This window comes from Xenopus laevis, chromosome 5L, assembly GCF_017654675.1.
Source record: "Xenopus laevis strain J_2021 chromosome 5L, Xenopus_laevis_v10.1, whole genome shotgun sequence".
Classification (NCBI taxonomy): Eukaryota; Metazoa; Chordata; class Amphibia; order Anura; family Pipidae; genus Xenopus; species Xenopus laevis.
In genome coordinates, this window is record NC_054379.1 from 38,447,894 (window position 1) to 38,472,916 (window position 25,023).

The 25,023-nt window shown below is 40.8% G+C and overlaps 1 protein-coding gene across 2 annotated transcripts in view; it reads left to right on the forward strand.

The window, feature by feature from the left end:
• Positions 1–25,023, forward strand: part of snx5.L (sorting nexin 5 L homeolog) — a 56,856-nt gene that overhangs the window by 2,911 nt on the left and 28,922 nt on the right. The window contains 4 exon segments of one of the 2 annotated variants that reach the window (NM_001095466.1): positions 6,981–7,110; positions 22,111–22,215; positions 23,734–23,844; positions 24,656–24,777. In NM_001095466.1, the coding sequence (NP_001088935.1) occupies positions 7,072–7,110; positions 22,111–22,215; positions 23,734–23,844; positions 24,656–24,777 (377 nt within the window). In that variant the 5' untranslated portion in view covers positions 6,981–7,071. 2 annotated transcript variants of the gene reach the window in all.

Below are 25,023 nucleotides of genomic sequence, written 5' to 3' on the forward strand. Positions count from 1 at the left end.
TTCTGTACAGATTCTGTAGGTAGTTTTGATGCAGGTCACAACAGGTAGTTCAACTTTAGATTACATTTAACTGTGATGTAAAACATTTTTGCAGTTTTTGAATAAAGCTTTTTGTTCATCAGCTCTGCACTTTGGAACTTCAGCAGTAATCCTGTTGCTATAGTCCAGTCTACCCTAGCAACCAGGCTGTGGTTCGAGTCAGAGATTAGTATATGAAAGGGAGAGGGTCTGAACAGAAAGATGAGTAAGAATTAGGGTTGCCACCTTTTCTGGAAATAAATACATTGGGATCAACCATCATTTTTACCAGCCAGGCTGGTAAAACACCAGCCAGGTCAGGGCAGCCATCAGGGGGGGACTGGAGGGAGAGTTGTAGGGGGTCCCGAGGGTAAGGGGTCCCGGCCACTCCACACTTACTTGATTAGCCAGGCCCCCCATCTTTCTGAGAGCTGCTGACTTCGGGAAGGCATGGACGTTTAAGGGGCCCTGGCCACCAATTTTCTTATAATGTGGGGGGGGGCCTGGCCACCAATTTTTTTTTCTCATGTGGGGTCCTAGCCACCAACATTTTTTAATGGGGGGTCTGGCCACAAATGTTTTTTTATGGGGGGCCCTGACCACCAAAATCTTTTTATTTTTTATTAACATGTGGGAACCCTAGCCACCAATATTTTTTTGTTTTTTTACTGTGTGGTGGGGGCGGACTTGTGGGGTGGGGAGGGCGGACCTGTAGGTGGGGCTTGCGGTGGGCGCAGCCCAGGGGGCCCAGGAAATTTTGTCTTATGGGGCCCTGTAATTTCTGATGGCGGTCCTGACCCTAGTAACAATAAGTGTAGCATCTCAGGGCAATAGTGGGCAGAGCCACCATCAGAAATCATAGGGCTCCTACAAGTTAAAAAAAATTGGTCGTCAGGGGCCCCCCATAAAAGTTAAAAACTTTACTGGTGGCCCTACAAGTTAAAAAAAAAATATTGGTGGCCAGCCCCCCTTACAAGAAAAAACATTGGTGGTCAAGCCCCCCTTACAAGTTAAAAAGAAACATTGGTGGTCAGGGGCCTATAGAGTATTAAAATAATAAATTGGTGGCCAGGGGTTTAATAAAAAAAAAAAAAAATTGGTGTTCAGTGGAACTTACTTTATGTTCTTCCTTTTCCTCAGTGATGACAGCTTCTCTGGTTTCCTTTTCGCAGCTTCGTGGGATTCAGCTTCAGCTCTTTTCATGGCTTTGGGTCTTTTTCCGGCTTCTGGACTTCAGCTTTGGTCTTTTCATGGCTTCTGGACTTTTCACTGCTTTGGCCCTGTTTGTGGCTTCAGGTCTCTTCGTGGCTTTGGCTCAGTACACAGCTTCGGATTTTCTGCACTTCAGGGTTTCAACACTTCAGATTTTTGGTGCTTCAGGACTTCGGGTTCAGCTTGCACGCTGTCAAGGGGGGGCCCTGCTAATTCAGAAACACAGCCAAGCCCCCCTTTAGGCCCAGGCCGGTACGACTGTACACCCTGTGGCGTGCCCCCTGATGTCGGCCCTGCTGCCTAGCGACAAACACATCACTCAAAATTAGCAATAAAAATTTTGAGTGACTGTATCTGTTGATACTAGCAAATGCCAGAGGGGCTGCTGCCATACTCCAATTTTGAAAAAATGGCTAATAGTCAATGACTATTGCTCAGAGGCAGTTATATTAGTCCCTTTTTAATAAAAACTATTGTTAGTGCTCCCAGTATTTCTCAAAAATCAGAAAAACGACTGTGTTATAGTCCACTAGATGGCAGCAAGGTCTTGCTTGGAAATCTGCTGCATTTCCTGGTAGAACACCAATTTTTTTTTTTTTTTTTTTTTTTATAGTTTTCAAATTATTTGCCTTCGAATTCTATATCTCTCCAGCTTTTAAATGGGGGCTCACTGACCCCAGCAGCCAAAAAAAAACGATTGTTTTTTTATTGTTATTATTATTGTTTTTATTAATTATCTTTCTATTCAGCCCCTCTCATATTTATATTCCAGTCTACTTATTTACACAGCTGCCTAGTTACTAAGGTAAACAAGTCCCTTGAAGAGCTGATGAACAAAAAGCAAAATAACTGAAAAACCATAAAATATAAAAAATTAAAACCAAATGCAAATTGTCTCAGAATATTAAACTCTACATATCATATCATAAAAGTTAATCTAAAGGTGAACAACCTATTTAAAGAGTCTGTTAAAAATGTTAAAGCAAAAAGTTCAGTGATAGTATACCTATTATTTATAAAGAACTGATGTGCAGCAAAGAGGTTTTACATCACTCAAATCAGTCCCTGCCCCATTGGAGCTTACCATCTAAGTTCCCTATCACACTCATATTATGATCAACATTATCAGGATCCAATTAATCTGGTATCCTGGTGGGCCAGTCCGACACTGCTTGGACTGAACGCTATACTTGGTTAAAGGGATGGTTTACCTTAAAGTTAGCATTTAGTATGTTATAGAAGGCTAATTCTCAGCAACTCTTCAACTGTCTTCATTTTCCCTTTTCAGCTTTCAAACGGGGGTATTGACCCAATCTAAAAACAAATGTTCAGTAATGCTGTTATTGCTATTTATTACTCGTCTTTCTTTTCAGGCCCTCTCCTGTTCATGTTCAAGTCTCTTATTCAAATGTATGTGTGGTTGCTAAGGTAGTTTGGACCTTAGCAACTAGATTGCTGAAATTGCAGAGTTGCTGAATAAAAAACTAATCAACTCAAAAACCACAAATAATAAAAAATAAATAAAAAATAAAAGCCAACTGCAATTTTTTTTCCAGAAAAGATGGCAACCATTCTACATTCTCGCTAATAGTGCTACTATACAGGGCCACCATCAGGGGGGCACAGGGGGTACAAATGTGCCGGGCTGGGGGCCCGGCTGTGCTGTAGTTTTTGAAATAGCTCAGCCCCCCTTGGCAGCGCCCTGAAAAGCCCCGAACTGCCGCAAAAAGACCCAAAAGTCACAAAAAGAGCCAAACTTAAAGTCCTGAAGCCATGAGTTCAGTTCTACTAAACACCAATGTGTGTTTTTTTTTATTTTTTTAAAGCCCTAGCCACCAATGTATTATTTCAATACTTTACAGGCCCCGCCACCATGTTTTTTTTATTATATACTCTACGGTACCAATTTTTTTTTAACTTGTAAGAGGGGCCCTGACGCCAACATTTTTTTTTAATTTATGGGGGGCCCTGACCACCAATGATTTTAAAAAAAACTTTTATGGGGTCTCTGGTGCCAATGTTTTTTTTAACTTTTATGGGGGGCCCTGGAGCAGGCCCGGACTGGCAATCTGTGGGTTCTGGCAATCAGGCCCGGACTGGCAATCTGTGGGTTCTGGCAAATGCCAGAGGGGCTGCTATAAGGTCCCATAGAAAGTCAGTATTTAGTGGGCTGGTGGGGGATGTTTGGGCCTCTATGTGGGCTGCTTGGGCTTCTGTGTACCTGAAATGCCAAGGCCTATTTTAATTCTCAGTCCGGACCTGCCCTGGAGCCACAGTTTTTTTAAACTTATAGGGGGGCCCTGACCATAAATGGCTTTTTATAACTTTTGTGTGGGGTCACTATTGGACTGGCCCACCAGGATACCAGGAAAACTCCCGGTAGGCCCAGGTGTCAGTGGGCCCTCCTGCTTCTAAACATTTGGCCTATTTTATGGCTATTCCCTATTTGTATAAGAAAACAAGAGGCTAAATAGATGGAATAATAGATTATACTGTGTAAAGAACAGTCTAGAAGACATTGATCGAGGAGTAGGGTTGACACCTGGTCGGTAAAAATGATGGTTGATAGAGATGTCGCGAACTGTTCGCCGGCGAACTTGTTCGCGCGAACATCGGGTGTTCGCGCTCGCCGGAAGTTCGCGAACGTCGCGCGACGTTCGCCATTTTGGGTTCGCCATTGTTGGCGCTTTTTTTTGCCCTCTCACCCCAGACCAGCAGGTACATGGCAGCCAATCAGGAAGCTCTCCCCTGGACCACTCCCCTTCCCTATAAAAACCGAAGCCCTGCAGCGTTTTTCACTCTGCCTGTGTGTGCTGAAGAGATAGTGTAGGGAGAGAGCTGCTGCCTGTTAGTGATTTCAGGGACAGTTGAAAGTTTGCTGGCTAGTAATCGTTTTGATACTGCTCTGTTATTGGAGGGACAGAAGTCTGCAGGGGTTTGAGGGACATTTTAGCTTAGGTAGCTTTGCTGGCTAGTAATCTACCTTCTACTGCAGTGCTCTGTATGTAGCTGCAGTGGGCAGCTGTCCTGCTTCTGATCTCATCTGCTGACTGCTGCAATAACAGTAGTCCTTGTAAGGACTGCTTTTATTTATTTTTTTGTTGTTTTACTACTACTACTACTACTACTACTATAAGAGCCCAGTGCTATTAGTCTAGCAGTGTTGGGGAGTGGGACTGGTGTGCTAATCTGCTGCTCCTAGTAGTTCAGCAGCACCAACTTTAATTTTTTTTTTTAATATTCATTTTTTTTTATTTTACTTTTTTTTATTTTACTACCGCTGTAGTAGTGTATAAGTTGACCTTTTAGGCATTATTTGCCCTGTAGGCATTATTTGCACACTGTTTTCTTCAACCCGCCATCGAGCTGTGTGACCTTGTTCACATTCTGTCTAAATATCCATAATATTACCGTCTCCAGAAAAAACACCGGAGTCACTTTTTTCAAGCAGCCATAATATATTTTACGTAATCCGTATCCACCGCTGTAGTAGTGTATACGTTGGCCTTGTAGGCATTATTTGCACACTGTTTTCTTCAACCCGCCATCGAGCTGTGTGACCTTGTTCCCATTCTGTCTAAATATCCATAATATTACCGTCTCCAGAAAAAACACCGGAGTCACTTTTTTCAAGCAGCATTCATATATTTTACGTAATCCGTATCCACCGCTGTAGTAGTGTATACGTTGGCCTTGTAGGCATTATTTGCACACTGTTTTCTTCAACCCGCCATCGAGCTGTGTGACCTTGTTCCCATTCTGTCTAAATATCCATAATATTACCGTCTCCAGAAAAAACACCGGAGTCACTTTTTTCAAGCAGCATTCATATATTTTACGTAATCCGTATCCACCGCTGTAGTAGTGTATACGTTGGCCTTGTAGGCATTATTTGCACACTGTTTTCTTCAACCCGCCATCGAGCTGTGTGACCTTGTTCACATTCTGTCTAAATATCCATAATATTACCGTCTCCAGAAAAAACACCGGAGTCACTTTTTTCAAGCAGCATTCATATATTTTACGTAATCCGTATCCACCGCTGTAGTAGTGTATACGTTGACCTTGTAGGCATTGTTTGCCCAGTTTTTTTGGCCACAGCCACTGAAGCACAGAGGCCAGAAAAAATATGCCATATAAATGCTGAAAATAGTCATTTTTTGCCATACGTTGACTCAACGTATATGGCAAAAAATGACTATTTTCAGCATTTATGTGGCATATTTTTTCTGGCAACTGTGCTTCAGTGGCTGCAACCAAAAAAACTGGGCAAACAATGTCTACAAGGTCAACGTATGGCGAAAAATTACTATTTTCAGCATTTATATGGCATATTTTTTCTGGCAACTGTGCTTCAGTGGCTGCGTCCAAAAAAACTGGGCAAACAATGTCTACAAGGTCAACGTATGGCGAAAAATGACTATTTTCAGCATTTATATGGCATATTTTTTCTGGCAACTGTGCTTCAGTGGCTGCGTCCAAAAAAACTGGGCAAACAATGCCTACAAGGTCAACGTATGGCAGTTGTTTAAAGAGAACAGTAGATTACTAGCCAGCAAAGCTACCTAAGCTAAAATGTCCCTCAAATCCCTGCAGACTTCTGTCCCTCCAATACAGAGCAGTATCAAGCAGATTACTAGCCAGCAAACTTACTATCATCTGTCCCTGAAATCACTAACAGCTCTCCCCCTACACTATCTCTTCCAAGCACACACAGGCAGATTTTTCAGATACATTTTTGCCCTTGATCCCCCTCTGGCATGCCACTGTCCAGGTCGTTGCACCCTTTAAACAACTTTAAAATCATTTTTCTGGCCAGAAATGTCTTTTCTAGATGTTAAAGTTCGCCTTCCCATTGAAGTCTATGGGGTTCGCGAACCGTTCGCGAACCGCTCGCATTTTTGCGCAAGTTCGCGAATATGTTCGCGAACTTTTTTTCCGACGTTCGCTACATCCCTAATGGTTGATCCCAATGTTAAAAATAGGGAAAAAAAGATAAATATATAGGAAGGACTGTATTTTTTTTCCAGAAAAGGTGGCAACCCTAGTGAGGAGAGGAAGAATAATAGTACTGAGAGTGGGCCTGTGGTCTGAGGTTTTTGGGTGGGACCCTGGTGTCGCAGTCCAACACTGTGTGGGGGAGTTCACAGTTTTTAGTCTGTGTGGTCTTTCAACTGTAGTGTGCACAGGCCCGGACTGCCAATCTGTGGGTTCTGGCAAATGCCAGAGGCAAATGCAGCTATAAGGTCCCATAGAAAGTCAGTATTTAGTGGGCTGATGGAGGGCTGTTTGGACCTCTATGTGGGCTGATTGGGCCTCTGTGTACCTGAAATGGTAGGGCCTATTTTAATTCTCAGTCTGGACCTGGTGTGGGGTGAGTGGGCTGTCAGGGACATTTTGTTGTATGGCCCTTTGATTTCTAATGGTGGCCCTTGCTCCTATATAACATAAAGTAAGTATGAGACTAATATATGGCAAAAGTAAAAGATTTCAGTTGTTATCACCACAACTGGTTTTCACTTTAATTTTTTCCACTTGTTTTGCGTCCCCTGAGGAGAAGGTTAGGAAACCTGACACAACAATCTCCCCCAATCTCTAGGGGGAAATGGGCGGAGCCTCACTGACACGATCCTTTCGGTCTTATCACTCGTCGCACAGGGGGCGTGGCTGAGACAAGGCCAGAGGAATTGAGAGGGCTGGGCTTGAAACACTTTGGGCGGTCCCGCTGTAGGACATGGGCGGAGTTTGGGACAGGGAGCCGGTGAACCATTTGCATTGCGTGTCAGGAAGCATCAAAGTTTGCAGCTACCGTTCTAAGACTCTCAGCTGAGCCCCAGCAGCATGGCTGCCCCAGCGAGTGAGGAGAGCTGCAGCAGTAAGGTGAGAGCAGTAAAGCGCGCCCGTTCGCTGCCTCTTGTTATTCCCACTTCGTGCCTTTCACACAGTTAACTTGTTTCCTTGCGCACAGTCTGCTCGGACACTTCCTCATTCCACTGTGTTGGGCACATACACTATTCTCACTGGTTAATTATTCAGCTCATTATTATGCTGTGTCTGGTAAATGAATATAAGTATAAGAAGTTCCTGTCAGCAGAGTTTTTAGCATAAAATCAGCATTTTCTCAGTTGCAACTGCAAAATGTACTTGCCTGAAAATTATTCTATTATCAGAATATTGATGTGAAGTGTAGCAATGCCTAGGAATGTAGGGGTACCTGCCAATACTAAATATAATGATATGAGAGTGTGAGCTGAGGGAGAGCATATATTAAAGGGGAAGTCAAGCCAAGAGTGGGAGCTGCGTGATATGAAAAAGCTGCTGTAAAATGACTTGTTACAAGTGAAGCTTTGTACCCATAGGCTTCCTGGTATGTGGCTGCTGTAGGTTGCACGTCTGTGGGTCTAACTAGACAGAAAAAAACACATTTATGGGTATTGGCTTGTTTCCAGGAGGAAAAGGCAGTGCGGCTCACCAGAACATTTTTTTTCATGTTGTGCTATCCAGTTATATTCCCAGAAATATCCCACAAGTTTGCCCCATTAATGCATGCAGGATCAATTCATAAAACGGTAACAGTCATTAGAGCTGTTTTTTTTAGAATCGCACACGCACCAGAGCCTAGGGTGGCAGCTTCATGGGTTCACCTGGCTGAACTGAACATCTCTGCTAATGGCTCGCACTGAACTACTTCTGTACATTGTATGAGCTGAACCATTACCAGAGAAGGGGCATCATCATGAAATGTCAGTGGCACATTGATATTCACCCTTAGCTGACACTTCTAGGGAGGTGTTCCAAAGTCTTCTTTCAATGTGCTATGATATATATAGTGAATAATGTACCGCCTCTTGTAAAATATAAGGATATTATAAGTTACCGAGGAGTTTCATGACCATATCAAAACACGAGGCCGAAGGCCGAGTGGTTTAATACAGGTCATGGAACTCCGAGGTAACTTCTAATATCCTCATATTTTGCAACTGGGGTTACTTTATTTATTATAATACACAAGTTTTAGGGAGTCATGTGACAGAAATGACATCAGAACTCACCGTTTATAACTGATGACATCATAACTCACCGTTTATAAGGATATCATTTACAAGATACTCATGGCTTTTGTGTATTATATGTATATAATAAACAAAAGCCATGAATATCATGTAAATTATATCATTATAAATGGTGAGTACCCCCCTGTTGCAAAATATAAGGATATTATAAATTACCTCAGAGTTCCATGACCTGTATAAATACCTTTGGCGTCGTGTTTTTATATGGTCATGACACTCCACCGTAACTTAGAATATCCTCTGATTTACAAGAGGGGGTACTTTATTCACTATATAAATTCAGCCAGTGGTATAAAATAAATCATATTCAGTAGGGATACATTGAATCCACTATTTTGGATTCGGCCGAACCCCCCAATCCTTAGTGAAATATTTGGTTAATTACCAAACCGATTCCGAATCCTGATTTGCATATGCAAATTAGGGATGGGAAAGTGAAAACATTTTTTACTTCCTTGTTTTGCGACAAAAAGTCACACAATTTCCCTCCCCCCCTAATTTGCATATGCAAACTCGGATTCGGTTCGAACGCCGGATTCGGTACTGCCAAATCCGAATCATCCTGAAAAAGGCAGAATTCGGGGGCGAATTCTGAACCGAATCCTGGATTCGATGCATCCCTAATATTCAGTCAATGGTATAAAATAAATTGTTTTCAACCAATGGTAGGTCATCCGCTTCTTTTGAGATCTGATCATCTGGCCCAATTAGGGTTACCATATCACACCATATTGATTATGTAATATATGACACTTATGAAATTTGCTTACGGTCATTCATCCAATTGAGTTTTCCATGGTAGTTTTCAGTTAAAAACTTGAATTTTCAGGTTCAAAATACCCCCATATTTTTGTGTCGTATAAATGTTTTTTTTTAAATTTATTATACCCCTAAAATGAAAATAGCCCCAATCTGAAAATATTCCATCTAAAACCTGTCGAGGTCATGTAGGAGTCAATAATAGGTCACTTGAACCATTTGAAGATGTTTTTTTCCTGCGAAAAACTCAATTAAATTGACTTTTCAGGTTGTTCACCCTGATTTTACTGAATTGTGTTCTTTCCATTCAAATTTTTGCTTAAATTAGAAAACATTTGGAGTCGTGAGTTCATTCAAGGTGTAAAAAAAAAACAACTCACAAACCTCTAAAATTCGACCTTTTATAAATAACCCCCTAAGTCTACTCTTTTGTGATATGGCAACCCTAGGCTCACTGAAAAAGTTAATCTCAAGGGGAGTGGGCAGTGGCATAACTAGATATTATTGGGCCCCACAGCAAATTATTTTTCAGGACCCCAAAATGTCTAGAAGTTGACCTGTTTTACAGATATTTATAGAAATTGTATATGTATTAGGACCTCATGTAACCCCCTATACACCCGTGGCGGGGGGGGGCATACAATTTGGGTTTGTGCACTCCTGATGTACTGATGTATGGCCAAATTGGAAATGATGTGCTTGTTTGATCACTGTGTAGCTAGTTCAATGTAGTTACACCCAGAATTGTCCATATTTCCCCTGTTTGAGTTTTCACCATTGGGTTGTAACAACTTACCCCGGCAGGGGTGGTGGGGGTCTGCGGGGACGCCCGCCGCACTCCAAGCTGGGACGCCCGCAATGATCTTCTGCGCCTAGGGTGCGCGAGCCGCGTCTTCTTGCGTCTTAAAGGCGCAGGCGCACTGACGTATGACATCAGCGCGCAATGGTGCGAATTTTAAATGTATTTAAAGGTACATTTTCTTTTTACAAACTGCCCGTGATAGGATTGTGTTTCCTGGTGCTCCTGAGCCTTGTGCTATTTGTTTGCTATATTCTGAACCTGTTTGATTCCTGTTTTGACCCCTGCCTGGCTATTTTGACTATTCTGACTTCTGGATTCTGACCCATGCCTGATTACCGACTACCTCTTCTCATTACCCCTCTGATTGACTTCCTGGTTTGACCCTTGCCTGCCTGACTACGTTTATTCTCTGCCTGCCTCGACCCGGCCTGATCTGACTACTCTTTTGCCTAACGCCTTGTACTACGATCTTCTGTCCAAAGACTTTGCTTTACAGTCGTGCCCCTCTGCCTATCCAGAACCCTCATCTTGCACCTCTCGTTTAAGTCCAGGTGGCATCCAAGCAAGCCGATGGCTCCTCCCGAGGGCCCAAAGGCGGTCACACTACTGGTGAAGCCCGAGCCGAGACCAGGGTGCCTGGTGTTTGTTCTGGTGTTGGGTGCCGACCGTGACATGGGGTTTGTGATTTGGGATTGTTCCATGTAAAAAGAAAAATAAGGGGCAAAAGTGCAGCCTGACCAGTGTATTAAATGGCTGCTAACAATGACTTTCAGTCCAATATAAATCATGCATATGTATCATGTGAATATTTTGTTTGTTCTGTCAGCATATGGGACCTTTTAAGAATGATACAAGATCCAAAGGCTGAATCCCCACACTTTCTCCCCCCCCCCAAATTCTAATTGGACTGATTGCTCTGTGGCTGCCCCCAACCCGAACCCTCAACACTGTTAAATGATCTTCTGTACCGTTTCATTGACGCTGGGCTGGGGGTGGAGCGATCCTTCCATTGGCTGATTACGAATGAAAACAGGAATTCAGCCTATGGAAGGATCGCTCCGCCCCAAGTCACTGAAGAAATACGGAAGATCTGTTAGTAGTGTCAGCAGGTCGGTTGCACACAGGTTTGTGGGGCTGGGGGCGGCTTTGAGGTGAACTATTCCGGGTGCAGCATTTTCTTGATACTGATATAAGAACTTGTCAGTATCGCTTTAAAGAAAGCCATGTTAGTAGAACAATAATTTGAGGCACCAAGCATTTTACAAATATATATGAAATGAAATAAAATATAACGCACTCGCAGGCCTTGGTATGAAAACATTATTATTAGAAAATCTGACATTTCGGTCACATAAAGTGACCTTTTCCTTGCTTCATTAAAAAATACAGGTTAGGGACCTGTTATCCATAATGCTCGGGAACTGGGATTTTACGGATAACGGATCTTTCTGTAATTTAGATCTTCATGCCATAAGTCTACGAGAAAAGCATGTAAACATTAAATAAACCCAATAAACTGGTTTTGCTTCCAATAAAGATTCTTTATATCTTAGTTTGGATCAAGTACAAGGTACAGTTTTATTGTTACAAAGAAAAAAAAAATAATTTTTAAAAATGTATATTATTTGATTATAATGGAGTCTATGGGAGACAGTCAATCAGTAATTCTGAGCTTTCTGGATAACGGGTTTGTGGATAATGGATCCCATACCTGTTCTTTCTTTTAATGCTAAGACCTGTTTAATTATGCTCTCTGCTGTCTTTATATAGCAAAGATTCAAGGAAGCAGACGGCACTTCTGAAAATGGGGTTTATTGGAGTACCTGCTGGTAACACCTGACGCGTTTCGGGAATTATCCCTTAATCATAGGGATAATTCTGCTGTCTCTGCTGTCTTTATATACACCCACACCATAAAAAGCTTTTTTTTGGGGGGAATGTGTCACTTTCTTTGAAATTAACAAAAAACATGAAAGTAATGAGCTCCTGAACAAACCGCAACCCCTTAAAAACCCTGCCTTCCACTAAAACTCCTCCTCTGCCTCCTCCCCCAGCACGCCACTCTTTCTCCCGCCACTGCTAGCCCCCTTCCATTGTTCTCACCTGAGGAGGCTAGCTGGGCAGGGTAGGGAGGCTAAAAAAGGAGGTCACATGCTTTATTTAACAGTTTAAAGAATCAAAGTCTAGGTACACCCTGACCCCAGCTGCGGCTCTTATTCTCCAAGCGTGGGCTCACTGCCCAAAAATTTGTAACTCAAAAAACATGGGCTCCATGCCCAAAAAATTTTTCAAGCATGGGGCCGGGCACACTCAGTGACCGCCTTTTTGCCCATCCCCCTGCTCCCTCGTTGTGCATAATGGCACTAACCCAGTCTCTTACATGCATCAGAGAAGACCGTGCAGTCCCAGTCTGATGCACACTTGTGACTCACTCAAGGTAGGCCTGCACTGGAAACCAATTCTTACTCCAAGAGCCGCACTGACGCCAACCAATGGAAAAAGGGGAGGGGTGACACCTATCCTTTCCAATGGCCCCACTACAGTGGCTCTATGGATGTATTATACTGGTTTAAAGTAGGTTCTTTCATGAGGATGTAATTATTCACTATATGCTTTTAGAACAATAGGTCATTTCTCAAAATGAAGTAATAAAGACTTCCCCTTTCAGGTCCAGAAGGTTTCTTTATAAGTGACAACAGTGCAATCATAGAATAATAGCCCTCTGGGGAGATTTTTTGTAGGGCTCACAGTAAATGTCTAGGAAAGCAAATGTTTTGGGAAAAGCAGTTTACAATAATACATTAATGTTGGACTGACCTCAACTGCAGAACTAATTCACATTTTAAGATTTTTGTATGAATAGATACTGTGTGCATAACATCATCTGCTGTGGGCATATACATAGTAGCTGAGAGTTGTACCATGTTAACAGGCTCACTAACTAACATGGCATCTTCCATCCCCACTGTACAGATGTGTGTTTATGCCCCTTTTCGGGGTATTGGTGATGCAGATGATGCAGTAATGCCAAAACATTGAAAAAGTAAAAAAATAATGTGCTGTTTCCCTGCACTGTTACAACTGGTGTGTTTGCTTCAGAAAGACTACTCTATTTTATAAAAACAAGCTGCTGTGTAGCCATGGGGGAAGCCATTCAAAGCACAGGTTACATAGGAGACAACAGATGCACTCTGTAGAATCCCATTGTATTCTATAACAGAGCTTATCTGTTATCTGATAAGTATAAGATATGCATTTTCATCCCTCTTTAGCTTGAATGGCTGCCCTAAAATTAATTTGCCGTGGGGCCAGTAACGTCTAGTTGAACACTAACATCAAAAAATGTTATTGTTTTAAAGTAATAAAAATATAAATGCAGTGTTGCCCTGCGCCGGTAAAACTGCTGTATTTGCTTCAGAAACACTACTATTATATATAAATAAGCTGCTGTATAGCCATTCAAAGGAGAAAAGGCTCAGGTTATACAGCAGATAGCAGATATTCTCTGTAGAACATAATGGTGTTATCTGTTATCCACTATTTAACCTGTGCTATATAGCCGTTTTTAAATTTCCACCATTGCTACACAGCAGCTTGTTTTTATGAACTATAGTAGAGTTTCTGAAGCAAACAGGTCAGTTTGACCAGTGCAGGGAACAGTACATGATATTTTCATTACTTTAAAACACTTTAATTTTTTTGGTGTTACTGTTCCTTTAAGCTAAATATGTAGAAAAGGCACAGGTATCTTAGCAGATAACAGATAAGTTCTCTAATTAAAAGCTATATTAGAACTATTTCTAAAGCAAACTCATAACCTTACTAATGCAAGGCAAAAGTACATTTTATTTTATTTACTTTAAAATGCTTTTATTTTTTGATCTTACTATTCTTTTAAACGCAGACATAGGACTGTTGCTTCTCTTTGCTAAAAAACACACTAGCCTGGGGTATATTCCTATAAGTACCCTAAACATTCCTTTCAGCTGCCCAGAACCACATCCATGCTCAGTATAGGAAAAAATAATACATTTTCAGCACATTATAGCATTTTGAGTTGTCTTATTTTGTTGCTTACATGCGGTTCCATTCTCTCCCTTTGCAAGCCTTATGTTAATTTGTCCACAGAAAGGTGCAGCCTGTTCCTGCAAGTTTAAAGGAGTTCCATGTTGCTCAAGCCTTTCTGACAAACTGCCAATTCTAATAATCTTGCTTGAAATGTCGGCAGTTGCATCTCTGGGGCGTGTCGGTCTGGGCACACAGTACTGTCATTTTTGTCTGAGAGATAATACCTTATGTCGTTGAATTGTCATTCATGTAACCGCAGTTTTTTTCTTTTTCTGTCTGTACAGTCAAGATATTAAAAAAAAAACCACCTCTTTGGCTATAAGACAAACTTATCTAGTAGATAATTTTTTTGATCTGTGACAACGTGCCACTAAAGAGACACTTCATTTGAACAAAATAAAATCTGAAATCTGTTTCCTGTTATTTCTCTTGCAGGCTAGATAGATGAGCATTTAGCTGCTTTTTTTTTTTTTTTTTATAATTTCTTTATTTGCACCAGAAAACTTGCATTCAGTATGGAATAAAAACTGCCAGTATAATCCAATAAATGGGGGTTATGTGAGAAAATTCGGGTTGCCCTACACATTTTCAACGACCCACCCCAATAGCTAAATTTATTAAATATTATTATTGATCAGAATACCCAAAATCTGTTCTGTCCAACTGGTGGCCTGTGACCCTCCCTTGTGTGGCTTTAACATGAACTTCTGGCTACTGTGGCTGCTAAACTTGTGTAAGATTTAAAAGGTATCAGTACTGAGATTACCTGTCCCATGCATTGTAACACCTCAATTTCAGATTTAAATACCTTGTTGTTCACACATTTAATCCCGCTGCATTGTTCACACCTGTAACTCTCTTGTTCACACCCCTAAAGATAGTGGCAGACGGGGAGATTAGTCGCCCAGTGACAAATCTCCTCTACTCCGGGAGACTAATCTTCCCGTACTGCCTTCCCGCCGGCAATAATACGTATCTGCAACTTCAGGCGACTTCGGAAAAGCCTGCAGACATTCTCAGAGAACCTGGCCATTCAGTACTTAGCGTTTGGTAGATCTTTCACTTAATTTCATGTTCTTAGCCCCATGTATCTGGTTTCCTTGGCATTGTTTAATTTCAGCTTCTACTCTCAACAACCCCTTTTCTTTTCCCTCTTTGCCCTATATTTTTCTTGTCTGTTTCTTTCTTCTTGTGTTTCTCTTGCATCCTCTTTCCAACCCTTTCTCTACTTTCCTTCTAATGACAGGTCTGGACTCCGATTCTCCACATACCTTATACTTCACAATGGAACAGACTATTAAATTGAGCCTACCCAATGTAGCCTGTTTGCTTCTTACTTTCTGTGTTGTAATTGGTGGGTTCTGGTCAGTACAATGCAGTATTTCAAATAGGTCCAGTTTCTGATTGTACATTGTTCAAGAGTGCTAGATTTGGGTTCCGATTTTTACCAAAAAACCTCCCATCAACAGCGCCGGATTTCCTCTCCGGCCGCCCCTAGGCCGCGCGGTCCGACCAGGCGGCCGCGCGGTCCTTGTACCCGCCTTCCCAGCGCGCCGCCGAAAAAACGCCGGCGCAGCTGATGTAGTTGAATGGGGATGCGAACGTCCCCATAATGCGGCTGGGCGGCATGCCGCCCCTATTTTTTGCCGCAAATCCGGGCCTGCCCATCAAGCAGCTCTGCATATCCAGATGAAGCTTATTTACCTGCTGTTCATTACCTTGACTTACTGATACTGTAATGCTCTAGCAGCAGTAGTACGGATAACAAAGTTATAAAAAGCTATTGATGGCCAGGGCCCCTTTATAAGTTAAAAAAAAACTGTGGTGTCAGGGCCCCCCTTAACATTTTTTTTTAAAAAATTGGTGGTCAGGGCCCCCTATAAGTTTAAGAAAAAATTTGGTGTCCAGTGTCCAAGTTAAAAAAAATTGGGGCTCCAAAGAATATGTTTTTTTTTAAAAAAAAACCCTTAGAAGTTAAAAAAAACAACTGGGGCCGCAAAGAATATATTTTAAAAAAACATTGGCGCTAGGGCCCCCCCTTACAAGTTACAAAAAATTGGGGCTCCAAAGAATATTTTTAAAAAAAAACATTGGTGGCAGGGGCCTATAGAATATTAAAATAATACATTGGTGGCCAGGGGATAAAAAAAACAATAAAAAAACACAAATTGGTGTTCAGTAGAATTGAACTCATGGCTTCAGCTTCTCCCCCTTTCGTGACTTTGGGTCTTTTCGCCGCTTCAGGACATCAATTTAGATGTTTTAGTCACTTCAAGTCTTTTCGTCGCTTTGGGAGTTCGGCTTCGGCTGTTTTCGTGGCTTCAGGTCTTTTCGCCACTTTGGGAGTTCGGCTTCAGCTGTTTTCGTGGCTTTGGGTCTTTTCGCCGCTTCAGGAGGTTGGCTTCAGCTGTTTTCGTGGTTTTGGGTCTTTTGCCGCTTTGGGAGTTCGTCTTCAGCTGTTTTCGTGGCTTCGGGTGTTTTCGCTGCTTCGGGAGTTTGGCTGTTTTCGTGGCTTCGGGAGTTCGGCTATGGCTGTTTTCGTGACTTCGGGTCTTTTCCCCACTTCGGGAGTCCGGCTTCGGCTGTTTTCATGGCTTTGGGTTTTTTCGCCGCTTCGGGAGTTCGGCTTTGCCTGTCTTCGTGGCTTCAGGTCTTTTTGCCGCTTCGGGAGTTCGGCTTCGGGATATATCAGTATATCTAATCTACACCAAGGTTTTTGTTCCTTTTGATGGTGTACAGGGTCACCTGAATTTGTATTCATATAATAAGGTTTTCAAACATAAAGAAAAGTAAAAATGTATAGCGGAACAGTTCTGTGCTGTTTAGCAATCTACTCCATTGAGTGTAAAGGCAGGCAGTAGCTTACAGTTAAGGCTTTAGGGTAATACAATCCCATTCTAGTGATGGTCTGATAACAGAAACGACTTGGAACAATTCCCAGTGCACACTAAACAGTAGAACTCATACGAGAAATGTACACCCCATTAAACAAATTACATTCTTAATTGCATGAGACATAAAATACAGATTATTTTGACTTTATCAATGTTATAACTACAACGTCTGTTTAGGAGGAGCATATAAAAAAATGCAGTTTGCCAGTATGTAGCTGCTGGAATGGTTATCTGGTTAAGCAGCCCCTCAGATGGTCATACATTGATTGTGCTGTTAAAAGAACAGTAACATAAAAAAAGGAAATTGTTTTAAAGCAATGCAAATACAATGCAGTGTTGCCCTGCTCTGGTAAAACTGGTGTGTTTTAATAGAAACACTACTATTATTAATATAAATAGGCTGCTGTGTAGCGACGGGGGCAGTCATTCAAATGAGGAAAGGCTCACAGATAGCAGATAAGCTCTGTAGAACATAATGGTGTTATCTGTTATCCACTGTTTAACCTGTGCCATATAGCCTTTTTCAGTTCCACCAATTCCACCATTGCTACACAGCAGCTTATTTATATGAACTATAGTAGTGTTTTTGAAGCAAAGAGATCAGTGTTACCAGTCCAGGGCAACAGTACATGATATTTATCATTACTTTAAAACACTTTAATTTTTTGGTATTACTCTTCCTTTAATACAGTTGTCAATGAAGAGTTCTATAGCTTGTAATGAAGCTACTGCTAGACTTGTTATATGTGTAACCATATTTTTTTTATTCAGAAGCTCACCAGTTTGCAATTTCAGTAATCTGGTTGCTAGGGTCCACATTACTCCAGCAACCATATATTGATTTGGATAAGAGACTGGTATATGAATAGGAGAGGGCCTGAATAGAAAGGTGAATAATAAAAAGTAGCAATAACAATAAATGTGTAGACTTACAGAGCATTTGTATTTTAGAAGGGGTTAGTGACCCGCCTTTGAAAGCTGGAAAGAGTCAGAAGAAGAATTAAAGGTGAACCACCCGTTTAAACGAGACCCGTCACCCAAAAAAATTATTCAAAAGCCTATTTTATCATATTAATGAAGCAAAATTAACTTTAATTACACTGTATAAATTGTCTGAATCTTGTTTCCTTCAGTCTGGGAATTCATAATTATAGCAAGCAGGCAGGAGCCATTTTGTGGACACTGTTATTAAGACGAGCCTTGTATCATCTCAGAATCTTGTTTGTGCACCAGAATGGGGGGGCCCGATGTCCATTCCCATGCCCTGGCTACACAATTAAATGGTGAAGAGAATGGGGGAATGTAGGGAGAGCAGTGACATCTAGGAAGTGCTGAATGGAAAGTGAAAGTAATTGTCTGCCCCGCCTCTATGCCTAAGGCATAGAGGAGGGGCAGGCAATATTTGATTGACGGCTGAGATTTTTAAACGAGTTTACAACAGTTATGAATGCTTTAATAAAAAATAGAAACTGGATTTCATGTTTAATTTGAAAAGGACTTTTACTATACAGATTTTTGTGTCTGGATGACAGGTCCACTTTAAGTATGAGAGCCATGTGGTGCAGTTTGGTAAAGAAATTCAAAGGGAGAAGAGGGGGGTTTGAGTTGTCTATCGATGAAAACATCAGAGCTGCTGAATAGGGAATGGCATCTTCAGTGATTTGTTGCTCAACACCACAAGGTATGAAGTTGATCGCTGCGGTTACTACACTGGCAAATATGTAAAATGCAGAGTGAAGAGGGCTTCCCTCTGTCCCTGGAAATCTCTTGACTGAAACAAAGGTATGAGCAGAGAGGCTTTCCGTTCATGAGGGCTTGTGTCATAAGCCATGTGCTTCCCATTGACCACAAGGCGAGAGGATCAGCAGCCATTTCTCATTTGGATTGGTACACTTGTCGCTGGTAACAATTGCATTGATTCATCAGTCCCATGTACCATTAACTTCAGGTATCATTTCCATGATTTAAATAACAATTATAATAATAATAATAATTTGGGTTCTATGCAGGAATCACTGACTGCATGAATAAAGAGTGTGACAGTGCCCTAATCTCTGGTGTACACATATTTGCTACGTACCCAAGGTGCATTTGTTCCTTTGGGATGATCACATGTTGTTGTTGTGCGTAGCTGGATCAGTTTCATAAACATGCAGATGCAGTGTACTTATACTCTGTTAGGTAACCGGAGAATAACACCTCAACTGAAAATTTAGATACAGAAAGTATGATTTTTTTTTAAAATGTAAAAATAACTTTTCCTGCGTGAGAAATATTTGACCCCAGTTGGGAATATGTAGGGGCCTTCATTGGGTAAAGCAAAAAATATGTCTGCTTTTACCAGATGTCCTATATATATAAGGCAAAGTCAAATGCTATAATGAAAAATACAATTGATAAAAATGCATCGATTCCTTTTGAGCAAAGTACTCCATACTGATACTTCTGTTATGTGTTTTTTTGGTCAGGGTGGACTGTGGTTTTAAATAAATCAGCGAGTGGAAGTCTGTTTCCTGCATGTTATCTAGTAGGATACCAGCCTGTCCAGCTTATCTCTGCTTTTCACAGATTCAGCACATTTGTATTGTTATTTTTTTTAAGCCGGTAGTGCAAAATTACATCCTGTGAACCTTGTAAAACTATATTGCATATGTGTTTTGCTCTGACTATAGGGAAATTATTTGATGACAAAGCACATTTAAAATTAGTATGCAGAGTTATTTTATGTGACTTAAAGGGCAAATAACACCAAACAATTTACATTCTTGAGCTGACCATAAACCTAAAGGATTGCCAGTTAGGTGGGCCATAAAGCTGGCCATAGACGAAGAAGATTCTATCATTCAAAATGAAGATTCGTAAGCTTTTTGGACCATGTGTGGATTTTCCAGACATTTTTCGTGCCATGGCGATCAGTCGTTCAGTCAATTTGACAGGTTAAAATTTTTCTATCAAATTCTGATAAGATCTCTGCATTGTCTGTCTGATGTTATCAATTGGAGACTGTCACTACTATTTGTCTGACATAACTTTTATACGTTAGCTGCCTGTCATTTAAGGGCCTGTGATTTGTTCTGTTTATTAATTTATATTACTCTGAATGGATATTTGCAGGTCGGAAGATTGGAACAGACGTTCGTTAGTCCGATATAGCGTAATAATCTGTACAGCTATGGCCAGCTTTAGTCTGAGAATAGAAATACACTGGCACTCAAGGTAACTTCAATGCAGGATTACCCCTTGCTAGTTTATTTGGTGTGAACGTGCAACGTTTCGGGGCGATCCCCTTTATCAAGCACCTCACCTTCCTTCAACTTTAGTCTGATCCAGTCCTGGATTTCTTGGTAATGTGAATTGGGTTTGATTAGATCAGGGGCTTTGTTTGGGTGTAACTGGTTGTGGTTGAGGCAAAACAGGGCACGGCCTATTTTGTCCTTCATTTGAGAATTCAGCTGTTGGGAGGTATGTACAAATATAGATAAAATGTTTCTGCAGAAGCCCTGCCAAGCTACAAATGAGTACAGAGGTAATGCTTTCTAGAAAACACTGAGACGTTGAATGGAAATGTCTTGGGTAATGAAGGACTAGCAAACCTGACATAATTCAGCTTTAGGTGAACTGCAACTCCAAGCATCTACTACTACCAGCAATTAGCACCTGATATTGACTTGTGTGTGCACTTCCCATTCAAATTAGTAAGAGGTGATGGGACAATCGAGACTGCCTTTTATCTAGGGCCTGATATGGCCCTGAAAGTTAAAATTCAACATCTAGAGAGGATGGAATTTTATCTGGTTTGTGCTCACATTAGCCACCTAAATTGTAAATGACAAGAAAGTTGTCCTTAATCAGCATGTCCTGAATGGCTGTATTTGCTTAGGAAAACCACTAGAATGGGTGCTTACCGTAATAGAAAGTTAAATTTGCAGGGTATAGGGAATGGCCAGGGGGCAGGTTAACTGCTCAAAGTGTTTATTGTAGGCACAACATGTTTCAAACCTTTCGGTTCTTTGACAAAAGAAGGTTTGAAACATGTTGTGCCTACAATAAACACTTTGAGCAGTTAACCTGGCTATTCCTTATACCCTGCAACTTTAACTTCCTATTGAATACCGTACCCCTGGCAAAGGTACAATAAGGAATTGGCACTAATCACCTGCTTTGTGTTCTCAAGTACTAGTCTAATCTGTGTCTAGAATGCGTGCTCAGCTGGTGTGTGTGACAAATGTCATATCCAGGTATCTATCAGAGGGACCACATGACACTTCTGTAAAATTGTATGTACCCAGCAGAAAATGTAAATTGGTGATACCTTTTATTGGCTAACTGAATAAATAACAATTGCAAGCTTTTGGAGCACACAGGTCCCTTCATCAGACATTTTCTGCATTTTTTTAATGGCTAACACAGTACATCATCTTACAACTATATACCCAGGAGGGTTTTATAACCTTTTCTTGTCTCAGAAGGTCAGGTAGGGAAGATCCAACTCCACTGGGTAAAAGAAAATCATTCTGGGCAAACTACCTGAAATTCATGGCAACACAGAGAAATGAAGATTTGCAAGCTATCTAATAACATTACAAGGGTAAATGCACTGAAGCTTTATTGTGCAAAGTTACAAAGTTAACTGTGTCTAACCTTGTCATAAAACAATGTTTTAAAATTGAAATTGGTTCTTCTTTTTATTTCTGCATTTCAGTTCCCTCTATTTCTTTCTTTAAAAAGTTACTGGACTTGTTCTCTGGCTTTGGTCGTATAAGTAGGCTGCGGCATTAAAACACGAACCTTTAGGGACATGGCATGGAATGATTGTCATGGCAGAGCAAGAGCAGTTGGTGAAGCCTATGAACCTGACAGATGCCTTTACTAATACTCCTTTGCTAATACTTCACAGATGTTGTGAAAAATGTATCAACTAAATGTTGCAAAATTGTAACAGTTCAGAGTCTGCAACTGAATTACTGAGCTGCCAGACTGAAATCCCAGAGGCAGGAACATTCAACTTTAAACTTAGATTTTGGAAAAACAGTAAAAAATAAAAAATGGAAAGTAATTCAAAAAAGTATTTATTTTGGGAGAACAATCTGAAAAAGACTCAACTGAAAAACTGTTTGGAAGGTGAAGCAAGCCCAGGGATACAAGTGCTCCTAAAATGGGCACTCTTGCACCCCCATGAATCATGAATAACCTCTTTCTAGTCTACTTCTTCAGTTCTCCTTTCAAGTCCTAATTTTCTTTTTTTGTACAGCAATGGTAGACTCATACTTGTTTTTCATTCCAGCTCAGATCGGTGTCTGTGGATCTGAACAGTGATCCTGCTCTGCAGATTGATATTCCAGATGCACTCAGCGAGAGAGACAAAGTCAAGTTTACTGTGCATACAAAGGTAATAATGTTCAAGTTCAAAGTGCTCTTTGGACACAAATGCATTACACATTGTAGTTGTGCATTCACAGACATACGCTGTGATTCAGATTATAATGCTGCCGTGTGGTTTCTTGCTCAGTGAGTGGGCACAAATGCTCTGAATCACCCCTTTATTCTTTTGTATGCTAATTGCCTGGAACTGCACAGTGCACTCACAGGTCACGCAGCTATCGCTCACAAATGCTTACTGCCACTAACTGGAAATCACCCTGAATCGTCCCGTGTGCCAGAGCCCAAAAGGAGATTGTAAACTCTAAAAATGCAGAGTTCTGCCACTGAACTTTGTATCCGGCTCACCGCTCTGCTTCTACAAATCTGAATACAGTGCGCCTCAAAGCCTGCCCCAACCTCATTTGCTTTAAAGGAACAATAGCATTAAAACATTAAAGTACTTTAAAGTAATAAAAATATAATACAGTGTTGCCCTGCACTAGTAAAACTGCTGTGTTTGCTTCAGAAACACTACTATTGTTTACATAAATAAGCTGCTGAGTACTAATGGGGGCAGCCATTCAAAGGAGAAAAGGTTCAGGTTTACACAGCAGATAGTAGATAAGCTCTGTAGAACATAATGGTGTTATCTGTTATCCACTATTTAACCTCTGCCATATACAGTAGCCTTTTTTCAATTTCCACCATTACTGTACAGTAGCTTGTTTATATAACCTATAGTAGTGTTTTTGAAGCAAACAGATCAGTTTTACCAATGCAGGACAACAGAACACAATATTTTCATTACTTTAAAACACTTTCATTTTTTGGTCTTGCTGTTTCCGGATAGGACAGCATGCATCATGCATTTACTGTTCATAGTATTTGCAGAAGCACGCAGTCCTATTGGCTTCTATAAAAAGTTTTCTGTTGCAGTGTGCAAGGTTGTGGCAGGCTTTGAGGTGCAGGGTGAATTATATATATTCCCGTCTGGCTACTTTTTCATCTCACCCCATTTTCTGGAAAAACATGTAATTCAAAATGGAATTGATGAATGTTTGGTTTTTTTTTTAACTTTGTGCAAGCTGAGCTGCTGTTTGAATGTTATCTCCTTCCTTAAAACCCCTAATTTTTCACCCAGCTGTCCAAAGTAGGTAACCCAAGCCTTTTTTTGGACACCTCATAATACCCTCATTTATTATAGCATTGTAATCACCGCGAGTATGTCAATAATGTACAAATGCAGCTGTGAGTGGTGATTACAATGCTTTAAAACAGAAAATGTATTTTCATGCCATACTCCTAAAATTACCCAGTAGACCACTGTTCTTAAGATAGTATTTTACAGGATCAATTGTAGTGAAGGATTTCTTCCGTTTCTGTCCACATGTAATCTATAGTAGGTTGTTGATGAATGAAATGAAGTATTTTATAGCTAGAGAGGATTACAGAAATGGTTCTGGATATTGTTTAACTTGTGCAAAAGCAACATGATATATGTGTATGTATAATAATTTAAAGGAAAGTCTGTGTTTATTTCCCTTAGACCAAACTTCCCAATTTTAAGAACCCTGAATTCGATGTAGCCCGCTTCCATGAAGATTTTATCTGGCTACATGACTCGCTCATTGAGACTGAAGACTATGCAGGATTGATTGTAAGTATTCCAAATAAGCTGCTGTCTATTTCCAAAGGACACATTGCACAGTACACTTGTTGTTGAGAAAGCAGCAGTGGCTGAAGGAATTGTGCTCATAATTAATGAACTGTTACCCACTGCTGCCCAAGCGCATCAAGGCATTTTCCTTACTATCTCCCTTCCATCTGTAGAATTTTTTTTTTTTTTTTTTTGGAATGGTACAAATTACACAGCGCTGCCTTGTTAGCTGCAGTAACAAGCTTAAAAAATTGTCAATTGCTAGAGTAACTGCCAGGGTGAGCTCATGGTGACCCATTATTTTCAGTTTTAGATCTGTCTAAGCTGTTTTCTGGGGGGAAAAATGACTTAATTGGGAGTTGTTTATGACACCGTTGAAGTGTTATTGATGTGTCAGAAATGGTATAATTTGATATGTGTGTTTCTATATATTTATGGTAAACCACTTCCTAATGATTTATGTGTTCCAACAAAAAAAAAAGAGAACTAAAAGTATTTACAAAAAGAAAAAAAAGGGTTCCAACTGGTCAGACTATAGCTGATGTAAAGGACCTTTATTCAGAAGTGGAAGCAAAGTCCTCCAATTAATACAAACAAGACTGGGTCATTAGGCATACTAATTTTTCATTTTTGTGCTAATAACCACATGATAACCCGCCTCACTGGTTGTTGGGCCTGCAAACAATGGCACGGTTTGTTCAGCAATGAGCTAAAAGCATGAAAAATCTTTGCATGTTTATATGGCCCTTAAATTCAACACTATTTTAACTATCCAATGATTTGTGCTTGTTTTCTTTCTTTCTCTTAACAGATTCCACCGGCCCCAGCAAAACCTGATTTTGATGCCCCCCGAGAAAAAATGCAGAAGTTGGGAGAGGGTGAAGGTTCCATGACGAAGGATGAATTTGCCAAAATGAAACAGGAACTGGAAGCGTAAGTGCTCATTTTTGCAATTCATTAAAGGAGAACTAAACCCTAAAAATGATTATGGTTAAAAATGCCATATTTTATATACTGAACTTATTGCACCAGCCTAAAGTTTCACACTTCTCAATAGCAGCAATGATCTAGGACTTCAAACTTGTCACATGGGGTCACCATCTTGGAAAGTGTCTGCAACACTCACACACTCAGTGGGCTCTGAGCAGTTGTTAAGAAGTTTAGCTTAGGGGTTGAAAA